General features: G+C 41.4%; 2 protein-coding genes and 1 long non-coding RNA gene across 5 annotated transcripts in view; 1 reads left to right on the forward strand and 2 right to left on the reverse strand.

Moving 5' to 3' along the window:
• Window positions 1-70: 70 nt before the first annotated feature.
• The window catches only part of LOC119501808, a 40,191-nt gene continuing 20,141 nt past the window's right edge, over window positions 71-20,120 (reverse strand). The window contains exon 3 of the long non-coding RNA XR_005209924.1: window positions 71-1,354. This is a non-coding gene — a long non-coding RNA (uncharacterized LOC119501808). The remainder of the gene's footprint in view (window positions 1,355-20,120) is intronic.
• Window positions 3,112-7,125, forward strand: ramp2 (receptor (G protein-coupled) activity modifying protein 2). 3 transcript variants are annotated; one of them, XM_037792437.1, is made up of 6 exons: window positions 3,112-3,318; window positions 3,906-3,968; window positions 4,048-4,077; window positions 5,854-5,889; window positions 6,054-6,231; window positions 6,328-7,125. In XM_037792437.1, the coding sequence occupies exons 1-6, from the start codon at window positions 3,156-3,158 to the stop codon at window positions 6,575-6,577; spliced, it is 720 nt and encodes a 239-aa protein (XP_037648365.1). In that variant the 5' UTR covers window positions 3,112-3,155; the 3' UTR covers window positions 6,578-7,125. The 3 variants fall into 3 exon arrangements, with proteins under 3 accessions (XP_037648365.1, XP_037648364.1, XP_037648366.1); XM_037792436.1 differs by having other exon boundaries at window positions 3,121-3,318; window positions 3,903-3,968; XM_037792438.1 differs by lacking the exons at window positions 3,112-3,318; window positions 3,906-3,968; window positions 4,048-4,077 and adding an exon at window positions 4,085-5,615.
• On the reverse strand, window positions 17,755-19,471 carry apnl (actinoporin-like protein). Its single transcript, XM_037792439.1, has 3 exons — window positions 19,317-19,471; window positions 18,665-18,792; window positions 17,755-18,572 (listed from the first exon to the last, which is right to left on the reverse strand). Exons 2-3 carry the CDS (start codon window positions 18,763-18,765, stop codon window positions 18,122-18,124), a joined length of 552 nt encoding a protein of 183 aa, XP_037648367.1. The 5' UTR covers window positions 18,766-18,792; window positions 19,317-19,471; the 3' UTR covers window positions 17,755-18,121.

Genomic DNA, 20,120 nt, shown 5'->3' on the forward strand with positions numbered 1-20,120 from the left:
AAATGTCCATAAATACTTGAAATAGGTATTGCTAGAATAGAAAAAAATTACAATTAAAAATATGAAAAATACTATAATTAATATGCACTTAATTAAAATGAAAGTGCTGTGCAGTTTTTAGAAGCAGAAATGTGCAAAATTGCCCAAGGAATGTGTAACGGTTCACTGTATAAAGTATAAAAAGAATACTTACTGACACAATAACTGGTTTCGCAGCATGAATGAAGTGTTTTGGATGAGTTACTACCTTTTGCAAACATGCAATAGAGTTGTGACAATTGCACTTAAAGTTCAGTTCGGTTTCTTTTCTAGTTTATTTCAAAATAAACCCTTAATGGATAAAAGGAAACCACAGAGATGCTACTCATCTGGCACACAAGATGGCACTGTTCAGCTACGTTTCATCCCATGACACAACATGTGTTCATACACACGTCTAATTCAGATAAAGAAACCTGGTTTGACATGGTTTGATATCATGCTATACTAACATGAGGTTTGGTCTGATATACTACTGTATACCAACACGACTGCCTCAGTGTGTTTCTCTCTGATCACCGTGCTGTTGTTGATCCTTTCTGGTCTCTAGTTCTGCTGTTTATGTCGTGCATTCCCGATTAGTAATTATGCATTCAGTGAGCAAAAGTATCTCAGATGATACAGCATTTTTTGGCATGTCTACAGTGGTGGTATTTGAAGTGGCTCGTGCCATGTTGATAACGGCCTGTCAAACAAAAGCAAACGACACACAGGAAGATAAGCTTGGGGAGCGCCGCCGTTATCAGCAGGACGTTTTTAATTCTGTACAATGTAAACAGTGTGTGTTGGTCTTGGATCCTGTCATTGTGGGACACACGTCTTCAAATATGGTGCAGCTTTTATGATCTGTGACAAAGATTCACAAAGTAGCTTAGCTCAAGCCATTTAAAATATGTACAGTACTATACAGTGTGTAAGAAGCATTCATTCATAGGAGAGAGACGAGCCAAGTAAACTTCCACTTATTCTGCTTTCCCTCAACAGAACATTTGAAACATGTCAAGCTCCTCCGTTCAGCTATTTAATTTCACATTGAAAGTTTGATGCAGATGTAGTTAAGTATCTGTTTGCAGGATTTTTTAAATTGAAAAAAAAAGAGTGGCCTCCTTTTTCTGAAATGAAATGTGGAAGCAATTTTGGCCCCGAACTCGCAGGCTCCCTCCCAAGTTCAGCAGCTGAGAAAGAGGACTCATCCTTCAGTGACGTGGATGAGTGCATCAGCTTCGTTGGAGATCCCTGACGTCTCGCTTTACCACAGAGGCTCATTGTGACGTCAGATCCAGAGGTGGCGGGAAGGGGGTGCCCGTCATCAGCGCTGATGGTGTAACAGCACAGATACAAAAAAACATATTCCTTACTCAAACAGAAACCATAAAAGTCTGTTTATAGGTAAATGGGGAGTATTACTGCATATGTGAATAAAGTTGTATAAAGCTTTTTGTGGCTCCAGAGGGAGCCGTGTGAAATCTGTTGCCTCAAGTGATGTCACTTGAGCTAAAAGCCGGCAGTGTGAAGTTAGAAAGAAGTGCGATTACCAGATTTGTATCCTGCTCCTCATCTCTGTTTGAGGCTATAGAGACTCAAATCTACATTAGCTGTTACTAGCGTAACACACCAAAATCTCCACGCGACCGACCAAACAACAGACCAACCGACCGACCAACTGACCAACAGACCAAACGTCAGACCAAACCGACAGACCTACCGACCGACCAACAGACCAATCATCTGACCAACCGACGGGACCAACCGACACACCAACCGACCGACAGACCAACCAATAGACCTACCGACCGACTGACAAATCAACCAACCAACCGACAGACCAACCGACAGACTAATCAATCGACAGACTAACCCACCAACAGACAGACCAACGGATGGACAAACCAACAGACCAATTGACAGACAAACCGATAGACCAACCGACCGAACGATGAAACAACCGACCTACCAACCAACCAACCGACAGACCAACGGCGGACAAACCGACAGACCAACCAACGACAAACCGACAGACCCACCAACGAATCAACCGACAAACCAACTGACAGACCAACCGACCGACCGACAGACTAACCGTCAGACCTACTGACAGACCTACCGACCAACTGAGGAATCAACCAACCAATGGATGGACCAATCGACAGACTAAGCAACCCACGACAGACCAACCGATGGACAAACCGACAGACCAACCAACCAAACGACGAATCACCCGACCAACCAACCAACAGACCAACCGATGGACAAACCGACAGACCAACGACGGACAAAACGTCAGACCAACCGATGGACAAACCAACAAACCAACGACGGACAAACCAACAGACCAACCGACAGACCTACCGACCGACTGATGAATCAACCAACCAATGGATGGACCAATCGACAGACTAAGCAACCCACAACAGACCAACCAATGGACAAACCGACAGACCAACCAACCAAACGACGAATCACCCGACCAACCAACCAACAGACCAACCGACCAACCGACAGACCAACCGATGGACAAACCGACAGACCAACGACGGACAAACCGACAGACCAACCGATGGACAAACCGACAAATCAACGACGGACAAACCAACAGACCAACTGACAGACCAACCGACCGACCGACGAATCAACCGAACAACCGACAAACCAACTGACCGACAGAGCGACCAACCGACCGACTGACAGACCAACCTTCAGAGCTATATAGCTGCTGGTCGCAGCTAAAAAGAAGTTGTTAGATATTCAGTAGCAGCTTGAATCCTTTTAGTCAAAGACGGCTCAAATGCCATCAGTCCACTTGGTGTCTGAACTCACGATTGATGTCTACATATTTCTTGTATTGATTAAAGTAGCCTATAAATCTAAGGTAGAGACAGAGAGAGGGAGAGAGAGAAAAAGAGAGGGTGGGGCTCTCCCCAACTTCTCTCTTTCTGTTTGAAAACCGAGGGTGGGATGAGAGAGAGAAATAGATAACGCGAGAGAGAGCGAGAGAGAGAGCGCGAGAGCCGGAGCGAGACAGGGAGGCAGTGATGGTGGTGCACCAATGGACCACAGTAGTTCGAACCTTATCAGAGGCTCTCTGTCCCATTGTGTGAATACGCCCATCCTAGGAAATGAGGGCTTCCTGTTGTTTTATAGAGCCTTCCTGCAGAAAGGTTGAGATATGTAATCCCTACCCACCAGGGAAGACGGACACAGCATTGTCAGGCAAAATGACAGCAGCCACTAGTTTCTCACTTCTGTTTTCTGGCTGTTTTGTGCCTCTTCTCATCTGGGGTAAGTCAAGGACTTAAACTGTCCATTTCTTCACTCTTATGATAAAACTTCTTTACTTGCCCTCTGTCTCACCTCTCAAGAGGAATGCTGAGGGGCTTTCAGTGATTGAAAGGAGCTTAGCGAGTCTCATGATTGAGTTTTACACTTTGGTTTCAGTTTGGTTTCAGTGTCACAGAGTGATTTTGACTAAGCTGACACAACAAATTTGTTTTTAAAAAGAATATTACCACCAGATTATTGCAGTTTATTGTATGATTCATGCTGTAGTTATTATTTGCTCCTATCTTATTAAAAAATATCTTTTATTATTGTGGGAGGGGAATGTATTGTAAGTTTAAATGTCCTTGAGTTGAATATATTAAGATTTCCTCACAGACAAAGGGAGGATGCATTGACCTGTTCACTCCCTATAGCCTACTCCTTGTTATTACCTTACCTCCTCTATACTTTCTGATATTTATTCACCCAGGATTATCCATCATTATTCAATTTATATATTATATATTTATATATTATTAATATGTTTTTTTTCTACTTTACAACTTCCAATATCCAGTTCTTCCATTATGTTATTTCTCTTATAGCAGGATGCACAACAGTGGATTGTCTGGTTGATGAAAAGTTAGCACCACAACCGGTCACAACAATAGGTATGTTTATTCTAAAAGAAAAAAAAAAATCATACATAACCACAAATACTTGGACTAACATGACCTCCTTTCTCTACAGGGTATCAGCCAACAAATATGACGGTTGACAGTAAGTTTACAACTTTTCTTCTATGACACTTTATTCTGTTAACAAGCATGGTCAGGTTTTGATTTAATAATTTAGAAGAAACACGAGTCCTATTTACATGTTCTATATTTTACAGTTACAGATAGTGATTATATATTTGTGTCCGGTGGGGGATTGTTTTGGATCAGTTCCTTAAACTCATTTGCTTGGCCTGGAGCTGACAGAGCACAGAGACGCTGGTTTCTGCCAAGATCTCCTTGTGTGTACTATCATGAGAGTCCAAGACAAACTCCTGTGGAGGTCTCTACCAGTGAAGGGTCAACAGCAGTAGACACGAGGCCCATAGTGGTTTGGGGTTAAAAGTTAACTTAAACCTCATCATGAACAGACCCCACCTGGCTCAACTTCCTGAATTTGTTCGTCATTCACCCCATGCAACGTTTGTGATCAACGCATGAACTCCGGGTTGTGAAACAACTGGAACTTTAGAGCAGCGCCCCTTTCACTGTTCCTCCTCCTGTGCCTTCCTTTTTTTTTGTCTCTCCCCTGACTGTCCCCCCTCCTTCCCCTGCCAACTCCCCCCAAACTCTGAGCTCCTCCTCTGCTGAAAAGACACATTTCCTCATTACTAAATCAAAATGCTGCTCGGCAAACAGATGTTGTGAGAGGCCCAACATGTGGATTCAGTGACATAAATTAACAAGTTGGTCGTGAGAAAACATGAACTTCACGTTCCATTTTTCATCCAATCAATGAAACCACCTCTCTCGCATTGCTCTTTAAAGTGGTGACAGTGAGAAACTACCGTACAGATGTAGCACGAGCTTCTCATGACATAAAACAAAACTAAAGTTTCCCACACTCATTGTGGAAATATCAGTTAGTTGGCTTTTGAAACAGCTGGTCAGCTCTGACTAATAACTCCTTCTTTCTTTATTAATTAACCCAAACATGAAATCATGGCTGTCTGCACAGCACACCCTGCAGAGTCATGATTACATCCACCCCAAAAAGCTAAGCCCTAAATGTTTACTTATGTTTCCTATTTGGCAGAGGCAGCCCAAAAGGCAAATAAATCACATGCTGTGAGCTGGCCAGGCCTTCGACTGTGAGAAACTGAGACCAAAAAGCAGAACAAGAGTTAAAGAGTAAAGGGTTTTCAGATGTGAGTCCAGCCCAGCTTGGGTGTGCTCCCTTTTATTTGGGAGAATGGAGAGGACAATCTTTGTTGCCTCCACCCCTTTAAAAAAAGGAAGAAAAACCTAAAGAAGCGTGTGTTGGAGAGAGGAAGAGCTGCTGCCAAAGCGCAGGGCCGTCAGACAGATCTTCGCAGAACATCTGGTAACCGCGGGTAACACTGTTTGGACATCTGGTAACCGAAGGTTACACCGCGTCTCTTCCATCCTGTCGGGTTTCCTGTTATGCCTCGCTGTACACAGTCTGAGAAGTTTAGGTTTATTATACATGGTCACCGGTCGGGGAAAACGCACCTTTATTCATTTTTTCTGACATGAAGGGAGCACTTGGTTTCATTGGGGTATTCCTCTCCTTTCTCAGCGGTGAGTGTGTGGTCTCCCTTCTACAGCTGCAAATGCAGCTGCCTCAGTGCTAGACATGTGAAAGAACTCATGAGCTACAATAGACTGAAATACTCTTTGCATTGAAATTTGCTAGGATGTATGTATGTATTTGATTATTTAATTAACTGAATTAGAAAGGCCTTACATGGCAGATTTAAAGAGGAGGCTGCTTGATGTAAAGTTTTCGATCTAAAAATCTAATTTTTCTCTGTTTTAGATGACACTCATGGAGAGTCTACCTTCCTATCATTTGGTAGGGGACACATCTTTATAACCTTATAGATAGTCATACAACCTTATTTCACTCTGTAAACAAAGAATTTAATGGAAAATCATTTGAAAATGTCCAACACATCTTTATTATTTTCTAATCCGTCTCTTTTTATCTTTCTTTTTTTAACTCTTTAATTCATGCAGCTTTTGGGAATGATATTCATAACTGTCCGACCTATTGCAGCCTCTGTGATCAGTTTTATGGTGCACCAACAATGGTTTGCCTCTCCAACCTGCTTGACCTTATTTGTCTCCCCAAATTTGATGACGCAATGACATCACTAAACAGCTCTGACTGGTGCAGTTGGAGCAATGTGAGCAGGTAAGCAGCGTGTTTATATATTTGCAGTTAATTCGTTATAATATTGTTAAATATTTGCTAACCATCTTCTGCACACTCTCTGTCTCCACACTGCAGTTTGTACAGTAACCTCAGCCTTTGCACGGAGGAGATATCTGACTGTCTGTTGATCCCGTGGCCCAACACGCTGGTGGAACAGATCTTTGTCGACATTCACTCCACGTTTTTCAAGGATTGTCCCACAGAGGAGCTAAGCGACCCGGCGCCAATGATTGTCTTTGCTTTGGTGATAACTCCCATCTGCCTAATCCCTATCATGGTTAGCCTGGTGGTGCTCAAGACCAAGAACGGGGATGGCAGCTCCTGAAAATCTTGGCTCTGCTCACAACCACCAAGAATATTATATTTTTGATCTGCGCTTTCCCTCCTTTCCCAACCTGAGGACTACAGCTTGTCTACACATACACCGCAGCTGCGTTTTCATCTCACCAGTGACCTTGCAGAGGACTGAGATATCAGCCAGAGAGGAAGAGAAGATGACACTGATGTAGAGGGAATGTCATAATCAGTGGCATCACTATGATCAATAACAACCTCCCAGATGCTAACAGAGACACACTGTGACAAAATCTATGTTATTATATAAAATCCTGAAGCTACCATACTGTGACAAAAGTTTTGTTTTCAACCGCCCCACTTGAGATCTGAGCATGTATCTATTGGTCACATCCAGTTTGCACACACTATTCAGAAAACAGAGCTTGATTGTTTTTTTTTTACTGGAGAACCCAGTGTTCAGGGTTATGGTGACAAAAGTTCTGGAGCTTGCAAAAGTAAAGTAAAAAATGTATTTGTGTTGACTCTCCTTAATATGTTGGACAGCAGTTATGTTGATAAAAGACAAGGTAATTTTTATTACTGAGCTCCTGAATTCTTCTATTGCAATTTTCTTTTTGCTGCCACTCAAATTTAAAGGGGACATATCATGAAAAACTCACATTTTCAGTGCTTGTGCTCATACATTTAGGAATCTGGAGTGCCTACCAACCCACAAACTGTGAAATAAGACAACCCAGTTAACTACCTTTGCAAAGGTGCACCATATTTTTCTCTCAAGCCAATCAGAGCAGCTTTTTCAGAAGGGGGTCTTAAAGAGACAGGCGCTAAAACGGAGCGTTTCAGACAGAGGGTGAATACAGGTATATTCAGACAGAGAAAAATAATGTGTTTTTTGAACTTTAAATCATGTAAACATGTTCCAGTAGAATTCCAAAATACAAGTATGAACCTGAAAAAGAGCATGATATGTCTCCTTTAACTCTGCTTGAGCCACTTACTCGACAATATACAGTATGTATGCAAGAGGACAAGCGCAACCTAAACTAATTGGATACAGGTATGTGTCCATGTTTGATGTATGAAAAGGGTCCTCTTATGTGTAAAGAAAGGACAGGGAAACGAGTGTAGTGTGATGCATGGATCTGGTTATGTGAGCCATGGCGTATGTAAGGTTTGAGGTCAGAGGTTACAGATGGGACACAATGAGTGGGTACGCCTAGAAAGGGAGATTTCTTTCCTGCTATTGTCTATTTTTGTAAGAAATCCTTCAGTTCTTTCTCCTGTCCAAACAACGACAATCCTCATGATCACATGATGAGTTAATTGAAGCAAAGTTTATCTAACATCTCCATCAGTTCAGACAAAAAGACGCAGTATAGCGATAAACACTGAGCAACGACACAAAGATAAAAGTGTTATCTTTCAGCTTAATCATGATAATGTGGTTATGTATTGTTCAGTTTTGAATGACGATAAAGCCATTGTAAGTGCTTTCAGATTTGGATCAAAATGTGTATTTATATACTGTGTTATATTTCTGCCATTGTCAGGACTTACTGTACTATCTGAGAGAGCACATTCTGCTCGCTCTCACACCATTTACTGTATGTATTTTAATATGCTTTTTTAAATATATTTTATACGATTAAATCTACAGTTGGATTGTTGGCTGTTGCTTATTTATACTTATCTAGACTGTCGGATAAAGGAAAACCATCAAAACCGTTTCTTTCTCAGCCAATTATAACATGAAAGAAGCAGCTGGTGTTCACTGGGATACATTAACAGAGTTGCAGCATCAATCTAGCAAAAGTACCCTTTAACCTTTGTCAGTATTTGATTAAACACCCCTCTCCCCTGAGTGCAGTGCAGATGGCATTGCTTTGGGCCTCAGGTAGTGTTTCACTGTATCTTCAGTGTATTGTGGTGCAGTTGCTATGCTGCGCAACTGCTGATGTAGTGAAGGAAGCAGTGACAGCAGTCATGTATCACACCCTCATCTGGCAAACACAGCACTGCAGGGTGGGCCCTGTGTGTGTGCGTCTGGCAGGGCTGGGTGGGAAAGTGTGTTTGGTGACCTTCTTCCTCTCTAGATGTCCGGTCATCCTCGTCCCCACCCCCCCTTCTGATCTCATCCAATTCTGTGTTACTCCTTATTGTTATACAGTAAGCCAGAAACCAGTTCTGATGCCATTAGACAAAATGTGATTGTGGGAACAATCATAATGTATTAGTCACATTACATCAGTTGTTTCAGCGAACAACATGTTTGTGTGTTCAGTACACAAGTCAAATACACATGGTCAATTTACAGTGTATGAGTTTGTGTTCAGGCAGGAAACTCTGCTCTCTAGTGGTTTTATGTGATACCGTGACAGACTGCTTTGTGATTCAGGAGCACCAACATGACTCTCATCTCTAAGAAAAGTAAAATGTATAAAAAAGGTTAACTCAAAATGTCCTGTCTTTTTTCTTGAACAACTGTATCCCTATAAACATATGTGACCTGCTGCTGTTTATCCTTGTGTGCAGAAAAATAGCTTATCTGTATATACTGTATGTGTAAATGTGTAGTCTATTAGTCTAACTGTGATTAGAGGTTACTGGCGAACCAGAACTTTATCCAGCAATAATTTTACTGCTGACTAAAAGATAAATGTACCAATGGAAAGCTGAAGATCATATTGTTTGCCATTCTATCGTGAAAGGCAAAGGGGTGAACTTTGACCCTGAAGTAACCATGCTCCTTTTATTTGGTTTTCATGTTTTTCTCAGGTTAAAAGCTTTTTAAAAGCACCCTTAAAAAATAAAGAGGGAACAAAAACATGTCTGTGATCTTCTGACATCTGATCTAATCAGCTTGAACACGCTGTGGGAATCATTAAGAGTCATAAAATCAGTTTTCTGCAACATTTGGAATATTTAGCGCTTATTTGGTGGCCAGAACCTACATCTGTGCCAAATGTGTTGCTTTTATCGCAAAAGTCACAGTTGTTGTGCTTAACTGCCCCGTTAGGATGCCTTGCATTCAGCATGGTTGGCTGTCAGTTGAGAACTAACTTACCGAGCTACTGTATGTTCTGTAGTAGCCTATGTCAAGTCATGTCTTAGCCCGTCTTTGAAATAGACCAGGGGTTTTCAGTGTCTGATGCTGAACCCCCTCTGACTAAATCGAGACAACTGCACCCCCCCAACCCAGGAGGTACGTTTCCATGGAGAGAGCGTGTTAGCTGGGCTATAACCTATTAACTATAAGCCATTAAAAGTATGCCGAATTAGCAAATAACAGTTACTGTTTGTAATTTACCCATAGATGTATAGACAACTACCACTGGATTACTTTGATTCTGAAGAAAACCTAAAAACGTGCTGATTCTCAGGCAACTTCTGGAGTTTTAAAGGTGCTAAATGCGAGATTGGGAGCATTTCTATTGCCTCCGCACAGCTCTGAACGTGGTGACGGCTGCTAGCAGGAATCCTTCTAGGGAGTACATGAGGCCAATAGGTTATTGTCCTGTCCCTCAGCAATGCCACAGCCGCCTCAACTTGTACTGTATATAAATCAGCTGATCTGAACACAAACCCATGGGCCTCAGTTTCAATGATCTTAGCTGACACTGAAGTGGGATCATGACTTGATGCTGTCGGGTTGGAGTTGCTCTCTGAAATGGACCAGGGATCATGACTTCATTCCTTCAGATATATTTTGTTATGTAAAATCTAAAAGAGAGTAGATTCGGGTCGGGGTGCGGCATCGCCCTGTCGGGGTTTCTCTCTCAACAATGACCGTTTATTTGTACCCCGTCTGAAACCAGAAATCAACACTGATTTATTTGTCACATAACTTCTGTACTTAAGTTATGCCACTTCTGGAGTTATTTTAACCCAAACCACAATCTTTTCCTAAACCTAAGTAAGTAATTCGGTTGCCTAAACCTAACCAAGTTGTTTCCTATGAAGACAAAAGTTTATTTCGAAAAGACCGTATGCATGTAATAAGCGGAAATTGTTTTGGACACTGGTAGGAAAACGCACGAAAAATAAGGAATAACTTTTCGTAAGATATCATATGAACGGTTGTATGAAGATATGTAACGTATATGGCACACCCATGGATACATAGATATACGGTATATTTCTAGAAGTGATACAGAAACTGTGTTTTCAGGAGATACAAGAGACCTTCCTCTCTCTGCTGTAGTGATCACACCCAAGAGCCACAGCTGCGTCTCCAGTTGCAGGTCTTGGCTCTGGAGCCTCTGCTGGGGCCTCTGGGTCTCCTCACCTTGGGAACTGGTGACTGTTACTTCCCAGACCTGGCAGGGTGGCTGCAAGGACAGCGGGTAAGGGCATCTGTACATCAACCGCTGGTTCCTTTGGCAGACTTAGTAGTGTGGCTGGCTGGGGACTTTGGCTGAAATAACAGAGGTGGCTGACGGTGTCAGCCTCACTGCTTCATATGAAGGAGCATTCATCAGCAGCATCAATGACGACAGCTGGTCAACCTCCAGGTGGCCAGAGAAAGTCAGCTTCCTGGAGTCTACGCCAAGTTATTGATGAGTTATTGATATCTCGTCGGTTTTATAGATGTTTTTATTCATAAAGATCTGTTTGCATTAGACGTTGTTCACGCCGACTAGTTTATTAGAACACATGCTGAAGTTTTGCCAGACTTGGTGAAAATTAAAAGATTGCACCCATCGATGCGAGTCATTCAGTGTGACACGAGTAATTACTTTGCTGTGTGAGATCCAGGCAGCTGAGCTGGCGCTGCTGTGTCAGAGCTGACCCTACAGCTGGATGACACCGAGCTGGCAGCAGATGACTGTACGTTCAAGTAGGTTTGACATCAGAACTGCTGCTGCTCGATCAGTCAGAATAAACTCACAGAAATACAGAGCATGAACAACCATGTTCCACTGCCAGCTGAAAATTTGAGTGACAACAGGCAGAAATATACTTCAGCTCTTCGATGATGGTGGAAAAGGAGCAGGGCATGCACCGACCTGTGAAGGTCAACATCAAAGGTGCCAAATTGCAAAGGTGCATTTCTATTGCCTCCGCACGGCTATCAATATGGCGACAGCTGAGGCGAAAATCTGAATCAAGAGATTAAAACAATGCATTGACAGGTGTTGCCGGCTCTGGGAGTTCACCTAAAAGCTGCCATTGGTGACAACAGAGAACAAAATCAACAGCAAACTAATCACGTACTGAATAGGATTATTTTACCAGTATTAAAGAAAGGGTAGGTAATGTATTTTATAAACCTGTTTTGTTAAATTTGTTGGAATTCTCATTACATCCCGACAGCAATCAATAAATCAAATGCTCTGTGGCTGTCGAAGGACTGTAATAAGCTCGTCGACACAACAACATTCTCGCTCCCGACTCGTCAAATACCCCCCCTTGGTCAGTGCCTCTCGGCATCGGATACCGGCACACTAGGTTACTCACTCCTCTTGAGTTACTTTTGGACGTGTCAGGGACGGCGGGTCGATGTATGCTTGTTACATGCATAGTGTCCTTTCAAAATAAACTTCCGTTTTCACAGGAAGCTAGGTTTAGGCAACACAACCACTTAGTTAGGGTTAGGAAACGATGGTGGGTGTTGTAAACTTCGCTGACTAACGACTCACGTGACTCATGGGACTAATGATACTAACGAGTCACATGACAAATGACTTATGTGACAAAATAAGTAAATGTTTACTTTTACTTTCCCACGGGCCATAAACAGCAGTCTCCTGGTTGAAAGACCTGTGTTAGATGTTTACCATCATTATAATAATTTTGGGGGAGAGTCTTTGGAGGGAGGCCTGAAGGGACGGACTGTCAGTGTTGCAGACTTGGTGACTTTCTCACTAGTTTGTGTGACTTTCTGAGCTAGTGCTGCTAACTACTGTCATTGGAAAAGAGTTGGCAATACTGGGCTCGGTTTTTCGGTTGGATAATTTCAAAATCTAGCATACTTTTGCTAGTTTCTCCAATGCTGCCGCCCCTAGCTTTAACATACCGTATCAGGAATAGATCATCACATCACCACTGAAGACTTGAATCTAGGCTTGTAGACACTCAGGATTATGGAAAGTATCTCGTAAGTAATTTATTCATGGATAATTTAAATTTGCACTAACCCATTTTATCACAACTTAGAGGCAGCGTAAATGAGCTGTGAACACAAAACTGACACATTATCACGTATCAAGTATAATGTGAACTTGTTAGCACACGGTTGCCTTGCAGAAAAAGCAACATTTGCATGCATTTGGAGTTTTGTTTCTGGCCACTTGAAGAATGTAAATAATGTAAATCAAATATTTACTCTCTTTTAGCTTTGTTTTTTTTGTCTCCGCTAACTCTTGAGGCAAACCTGACTCTTTAGCTGCTAAATGCTCCACTATATTTACCAGCTAGTCCCCGACTTAGTCTGTTTGCTTTTTGGTAATGGGCGAGCAGCGTAAATCAAGATTTAAGTGCTTCTTTTTGATGAAAACAGCTGAAAACAATGCTATGAGAGCCTGAGAGTGAACCACAACAGTAAAGTTGCAGGTCAGAATATGGAAACAATGAGCTGAAAGTTGCTATAAAGCTATTAAGTTGTAGTAATGCTCTCATTAAAAAAAAAAATATTGATGATAAACGCTTTAAGTAACATTGTATGGGTGTTTGTATTATTATCTTGTATTTTCAAAAGAAAAAAAAACAACAAGGACAGCTCAGTTTCGATGAAATATAGGTGACGATCACTGCTCATGTACTTTAGTTTACATACTTTAACTTAGTGTGTACCCTGGTCAAATGAAAAAGTCTTAAAGTAATTTGGGGTTAAAGAACACTGTAGGGGTGATAACATAAATGCCAACATTTTTTTGATGGTTTAATACAAGTTAGGAAATTGAATTGGTTTGTGACATTTTAAAACAATATTTATTACAGCCTTAGAGGCATCAAAAAAAGAAGCATCATGGCATGTCAGCTTCTTGTAATAAGAATAAGAGTACTGTAGAGAACACTGAGTGTCCTCCCTCAGGTTATCTGTATTGTTACATGATACACATCTGCATGATGAGAAGTTGCAAAATATCAAGCTAACATGATGAGACAATTTCCAAAGCCTGCTGGTAATAATATGACCTTCGACCTTCACATCTCATACAAAGGAATTATGAACAGTCTGCGAAATATGACCCGCAGAAAAAACAAAACAAATATGCAGAATAATGCAACTCCAGCTTATCTTAAAAAAACTATATTTGACTTTATTGTTTTACCCTCTAGCGGGGAACCTGACTGAGCTTGAGGCCTGTAATTGAGCTCCGATGACGAGGCTGCAGCCTGACACACATCAGGGCGGACACACAGTGAACTACTCAGGCTTTGCTGAATGTCAAGACCTGTTAGGAGCCAGGAATAGCAGGATTAAAGGGTAACTTCAGCCTTTTTCAACCTGGACCCTACCATATTTTTGTGTCTAATTGACTAATAGTGACAACAATTACAAAAATTGGTCCAGTATTTAGGGAGAGCACTGTAGACGGCAGCTGTATTGGGGCAAGCCGGCACCGTCATTTATGTCCACTAAAAGTTCTTGCTTTTGCCATTAAAGGCTCTGATTGTTATCATAAGTGTCTAAGAACATTATGGAAAGAATCTCGATCAAGGAAAAGTCTCATTGTGAAATCTTGCAAGGTGATTGCCGGAAGACAACGGTGGAATAGTGGAATACATCCATGGTGGAAACGCGAGTGCCAGCTGGGCAGAGTTTGATGTGTTGGAGAACAGAAAACGTAGCTTAGTGTTATCTAAAAGATTTTCAATGTCATGGCTGAATATTTAAATGATTTCGACAATGTGGATGAGGACTTTGAATTTGATGGCCTACCGTATTTATTTGAGCTAGAGTATACGGATATTCAGATTTCACAACAAGACTTCTCCTTGAGCGGGACTTAGACACAATAACAAACAGACCGGATCAAACGAAAGGTCAGAAAAACATTTTATTTCTCTGTCGGGTCCTTTCCATAATGTTGTCAGACACTTATAATAACAATCTGAGCCTGTCAGTGGCAAAAACAAGCACTTTTAGTGAGCTTAACGTTACATTGACGCTGCTCACTTGCAGCTTGCAGCAACTGTCTGCTAATAATGATGATGTTTCTAAGGACACAAACTTTTCTACTTAAAACCATTGAACCAAGTCATTGAACACTCTGAATCCATCCATTATCTGTAACCGCTTTATCTATTCAGGGTCGCGGGGGGCTGGAGCCGATCCCAGCTGACATTGGGTGAAGGCAGGGGTACAACCTGGACCGGTTGCCAGACTGTCACAGCGCTGACACATAAAGACAGACAACCATTCACTCTCATATTCACACCTACGGGCAATTTAGAGTCTACAATTAACCTGCATGTCTTTGGACTGTGGGAGGAAACTGGAGAACCCTGAGAAAACACACGCTAACACGGGGAGAACATGCAAACTCCACAAAGAAGTGCCCCAAGACAGGTTTGAACCTGCGATCCTCTTGCTGTGAGGCGACAGTGTTAACCACTGCAGCCCACACTCTGAATCTATACATTATATTTTACTGTCACTGTAGTATCTATAGAGACTTGCTTTGAGCAGTAAAGCTGTATACTGTGTGAGCACACTTGATGTGAGAGGTGGCCTCTAGATGGCAGTCTTTGAGAGCTTATTTAGTAGTTGAAGGCACTCAAAATTGGCACCTTTTAAGTTCTATTCTCTTTGATGAGAGAAGAATCTGTATTGTATATTGCTGCTGATTGTATCTATGCGCATGCAGTGGTTTAGGCTGTTAAAAGAGCTGCCGTTCACACCCAAACCTCCAGTCATTGACATTCAAATGCTTCTGTTTGGACGCACCCAGTTTGAGTAAATACACAATACAGCTCTCATGTGCTTCGGCTTCATATCAGAGCAAACAGAATGACTGAAATACAAACTTGGAAGCTGAATGCTTAATGCAGACAGATTATGATCAGACTCGTCCAGTTACTTTGCATGAGCTTTGTGTTGATCAGCAGAACCAGTTTTGTTGAGTGAGTCTGAAATATTAAAATGTTCTTGTAATTTGTTCATGCTCTGAAGAGACCCAGCCACTGTACAGTCTTGATAACAGGTGTCGATGACAACAGGGGAAGTAAATAGAGACTTCAAGTACAAAGAGAGGAGATGCATGCTGCTTGTTTGCTTCACTCTTCAGCCTTTTTCTATTCATAGCGTGGAAACTACAGTTCAACAGTGTGTTGACAAAACACAGGAAATACCAAGTGATAATGCTTGCACAATTTAAAAAGGTGGTTTCTTTGATATGGTAAAATCATGACAGTTTTTTTTCTCACCTCTGCTCATCTTGCAGTGGCTTCAGCATCACTGTTGTTTTAGTGTGATCAGCTGTTTTTTTGTCACTTCGATGGTGCACCTGCACTCATCCACGTCCCTCTCCACTTAACATCCTGGAAGGGTTTTGACAGAAGCTTTTTACCATGACAAACAGCTAGATTCACTCCTGTTTAGTGGTAAATAGCATCAGTTTCCATCCACAAATGCTGAGCTTCTTAAGTTTATCTACACGGGAAAATACATTTTCCACATATCTTTTGTGTTTCCTGTTTAAGAAGTCTAATCCCACTCTGTTCTTGAATTCAGACTTCCTAAATATGAATCATATAATGCACAAAAGACATATCCAAAATATCCATGCATGTGCAAACACATCTACTGTACGTATACGCAGACACAAACACAAAAGCACTCCCTCACAACCACACACAGTGAACAATATAATACAAAACATGAAAGGAGACTTATTCGCAGGTATAGTAAACATAGAGGAGAGATTGAAAGAGAAAATATGAAAGGAACGTGTGCAAATTTTAAAGCTGTGACAAACAAAAGTTTCTGCTTAGTGTCCCTCATCTGTTTATAGGGATCTTCTGATACACTACTCAACAATGCTTCAGGGATTGAGCCTAAACGGGCCTAGTTTATGCCTCTAGATTATGGATGGCTTTTATGCAAATGCAACGGTGACAGTGAGCAAAAACCTTTGATCTGGGCATCTTTGTGGCTGAACAGTTAATGCAGCAAAAGCATCATGAATCTAACGGGAAAACAGAATCAACGAATGCAGCGTTGAGATACGGAATAAAATCGGGGGAACTTCGCCTGCGATGTAAATTAACAGCTGACACGCTGTCCTGCTTGGAATACTATATTTTCCTGAGGTTAATGTGCTGTGCCATTACTGCCAAACAAGTTGTTAGATGATGAGATAACACGTCAAGATTGTAATTTCTCCCCAGTTAAAGAATTATAAAGCCTTTAGTAGGTGTGATGAGCTGCTGAGCAGTCACAATAATGGGGTCTCCACCTAAATGCATTCCTATACCTCATAGTAGTTCCTGCCAGAATCATAATTTAAAAAAAAAAAAGCAAATATCTATTCATTTTCTCCTTGAGTTTACTATGTGTTTTCAACAATAACCACATAACTGAAGAGATTTTAGTGTTCCCTCTGGTTCTGCCAGGACGGCCAGCAATAAAAACCCTCTTTATCTCAAAATCTGAGTACAAATACTGTTCTACGGAGTCTCTTAAAAACACATTTTAATGACTCAAGGTTTTATTTAGCCAAGAATTTACTGTTTGTTTTCATGTAGGTGTTCGTTGAGATCTAGGATATATTTATTATTATTTAAACTGATTTGTAGAGGTCTGTCTGCTCAGTCTCTTGTGTCCTTTTTACATTGTGCTATAGCTGCTTCACAACTGTATAATTTATCTGCAGGTTACTAATATATTTATAGAAATACACTACAGAACAGGTGCACAAATATTTCATAATCATATATTTTTGGAAAAATTGTACAGAAGGTGTTAATTTTGAACAAAATGCCAACCATGTAATATCATTTAAATATGATGCATGTTAAACCAAGCTCTATAAAGTCTTACATTTTCACATGTTTGGTGTACTGTAAATACAGTGTTGGCAATGATGGATATGGGTGTGTCCCTACAGTATGCTGCTCTCATATGGAGAAAAACTGCACCCTTTGTCTCTTTTACAATCTAAATTCCACTTCAAAATATAGTTTGTATTCAAACATTTCCATCTTAATTATCTTTTTAAGCACTTTTCTGAACTCAATCAACACACATGCACACACAAATAGCTTCAGCAGAGAGGTTTATTTTATTTCTGAGATTACAGTGTGAAGGTAAATACAGACAAGCCCTCAGTGTGTTTTATTAAGCTCTCGTCCTCCGTGAGTCATCCTTTGATTTTCATTTCTAAAGATGCCATTTTAAAACCGGATGCTATAGAAAGAGACGGAGGCTTCGGCTATAAAGGGGGAGGTTATTGCTGCCTGGATTTATAAACAAACTTAACAATGATCTTAAGCTGATTTACTGAGGGGGTAATACACAGGGATACAGACACATGTCAGCAACAATACATCTGTTAAATCATGTGTGCCGACGGCTTCAGGTGGAGGGAGGAATTCTGTTGATGGGACTCAAACTGGTTAGGAGTCTCTAGTACGACTGCTGCACGGGTGTAAAAAGCTTATCCCACACCTCCACCTTCATAATGGCATTTCCCAGGGGACTCATTGTGGCCTTGATATCTAGGTAGTTGCCCACATGATTGATTCCTGATCCAGTGGCCTCCTCCCTGACAAACCCATTCTCATGCTGTTTCTTCTCATAGTACATTTGTTTGTACAATTCTTTATCACAGTTACGGCCGTTTACATAGATGCCCACCGCAAACCAGTTCTTGTACAGGTTGTAGTCCCACGGAACGGAGAACATGATGGCCAGGTTCTCAATGAAGCCGTTCTTCGACCTCTCGAAAAGGTCGTAGGTCAGCACACCAATGCTGCCGGTTGCACCGCCGCCCTTCGCGAAAGTGCAGACCTCTGACTTGAGTGGGCGCACTGTGGGCTGAGGTGGGTTGTATGTCTCCCCATTCTCAAGGTAAACCCTGTACACAAACAGACACATATATATTAAACACACGTTCTAATACGTTTCAAACAAGCCTTCAAAATAAATGACAAAGCAGTCGGTGCTTACTTTGGGTTGATGAGGCAGTAGTTGTTAGTGAGATTTACGATTTCAATGGTAACACTTCTCTTGCTGTCCACATCGGCTGCTACAGATTCAGCTGTCTCCATTATGGTGGAATGGGTGTGTGAGATCCGCTTGTAAAACAAAAAGGTAATGTAAGTTTTAACCATCTGAACTGAACGACATCACAGCTGTGACTACAGCATTCCTCTCCGCCCCTGAACACACTGGGAATTATGAGAATTACTACGACATAAAACACCTCCCTGACCTCTGCTCAGCTGACATGCTGTATTGGCATTACATTGACCTTAAAAAGTGCACACGAATGATGCATTTCAAGAGGCTAATGAGATCTCAAAGCAGTTGTGAACAATCCGAGAGTAGCTGCAGACTCTCTTTGCCTCATTAGAGAGTGCACTTCTTCAATTACAGCACTAAGTAGCATGCAATAATGAAGTTAGAGTGAAAACACTAGAGAAGATGATCACCGCTTTTATCAACAAATATAAGATACAAATCAAACAAATGCCCCATCAGGCTTCTGTGTGCCTCTACAAATAGCTTTATTTTTAGCTAATGAGCCATTCTCTGTAGCTACTGCCTCGTATCAAGTTCTATTTAAAGTCTTTTTTCAAAAATGTTGTAAGTGACTTACCTGCTGAGAACCTCTGCTGGTGCCTCCAAATCTCAAAGTGGGAAAAGTTACCTGGAAGGGAGGTGCCGGTAGTTTTTTTTTTGTTTTCTTTAAACAAGGGTGTATGCCATCACTCAGGAAACCCTCCCACTTGTAACAACCCCCAAACTGCCTACACCCTCTTTCAACATACACAAAAAGAAGACCATGAGAAGAAACACTCCTGTATTTTTCCCTCTGGGATAAAACTGACACACCCTAGCCTGTCTGTGACAGAGTTAAACAGGTTCCAGCAGTTTCCTATTGGACCTGGCCTGTTAGGTAAACACACTAATTTACTCCTACTGGAACTGAGGTAGTTCGGTGATCTCATTCCTGTGGTATTGTGCAACAGAGACAAGTTGAGACGGACATCTCTGTAGATACTATACTGTTATTTTCCGTTGGTCGAAACTCTAGCATTCCAAATGCCAAAAAAGATTGACACGCTTTAGAGCAGTGATTCTCAAAGTAGGGTCAGTGGCACTCTGTCAGGGGGTCCACGAAATAATTAGCTTTAAATGATAAGATTGTGCTGCATCATTAAAAAGAGCTACAGATGGGGATCATTTGCACCAATAAAACAAAGCATATTGAGTCCATTACTCCCACCCACGTTAGCTTTGAGCCAACAGAAACTCTGATATGATTGTGACACACAGCAATTTATTCATTATATTAAAGTAGAAGCACTAACTGAAAGTCTGCTTTAGACTGGTAATTATTAATATCTGGATTCATAAGGACTGTGTCAGTCTTGCTACTGTTCATTTTCTGAAAGCTTTT

Source organism: Sebastes umbrosus, chromosome 14 (genome assembly GCF_015220745.1).
Source record: "Sebastes umbrosus isolate fSebUmb1 chromosome 14, fSebUmb1.pri, whole genome shotgun sequence".
Classification (NCBI taxonomy): Eukaryota; Metazoa; Chordata; class Actinopteri; order Perciformes; family Sebastidae; genus Sebastes; species Sebastes umbrosus.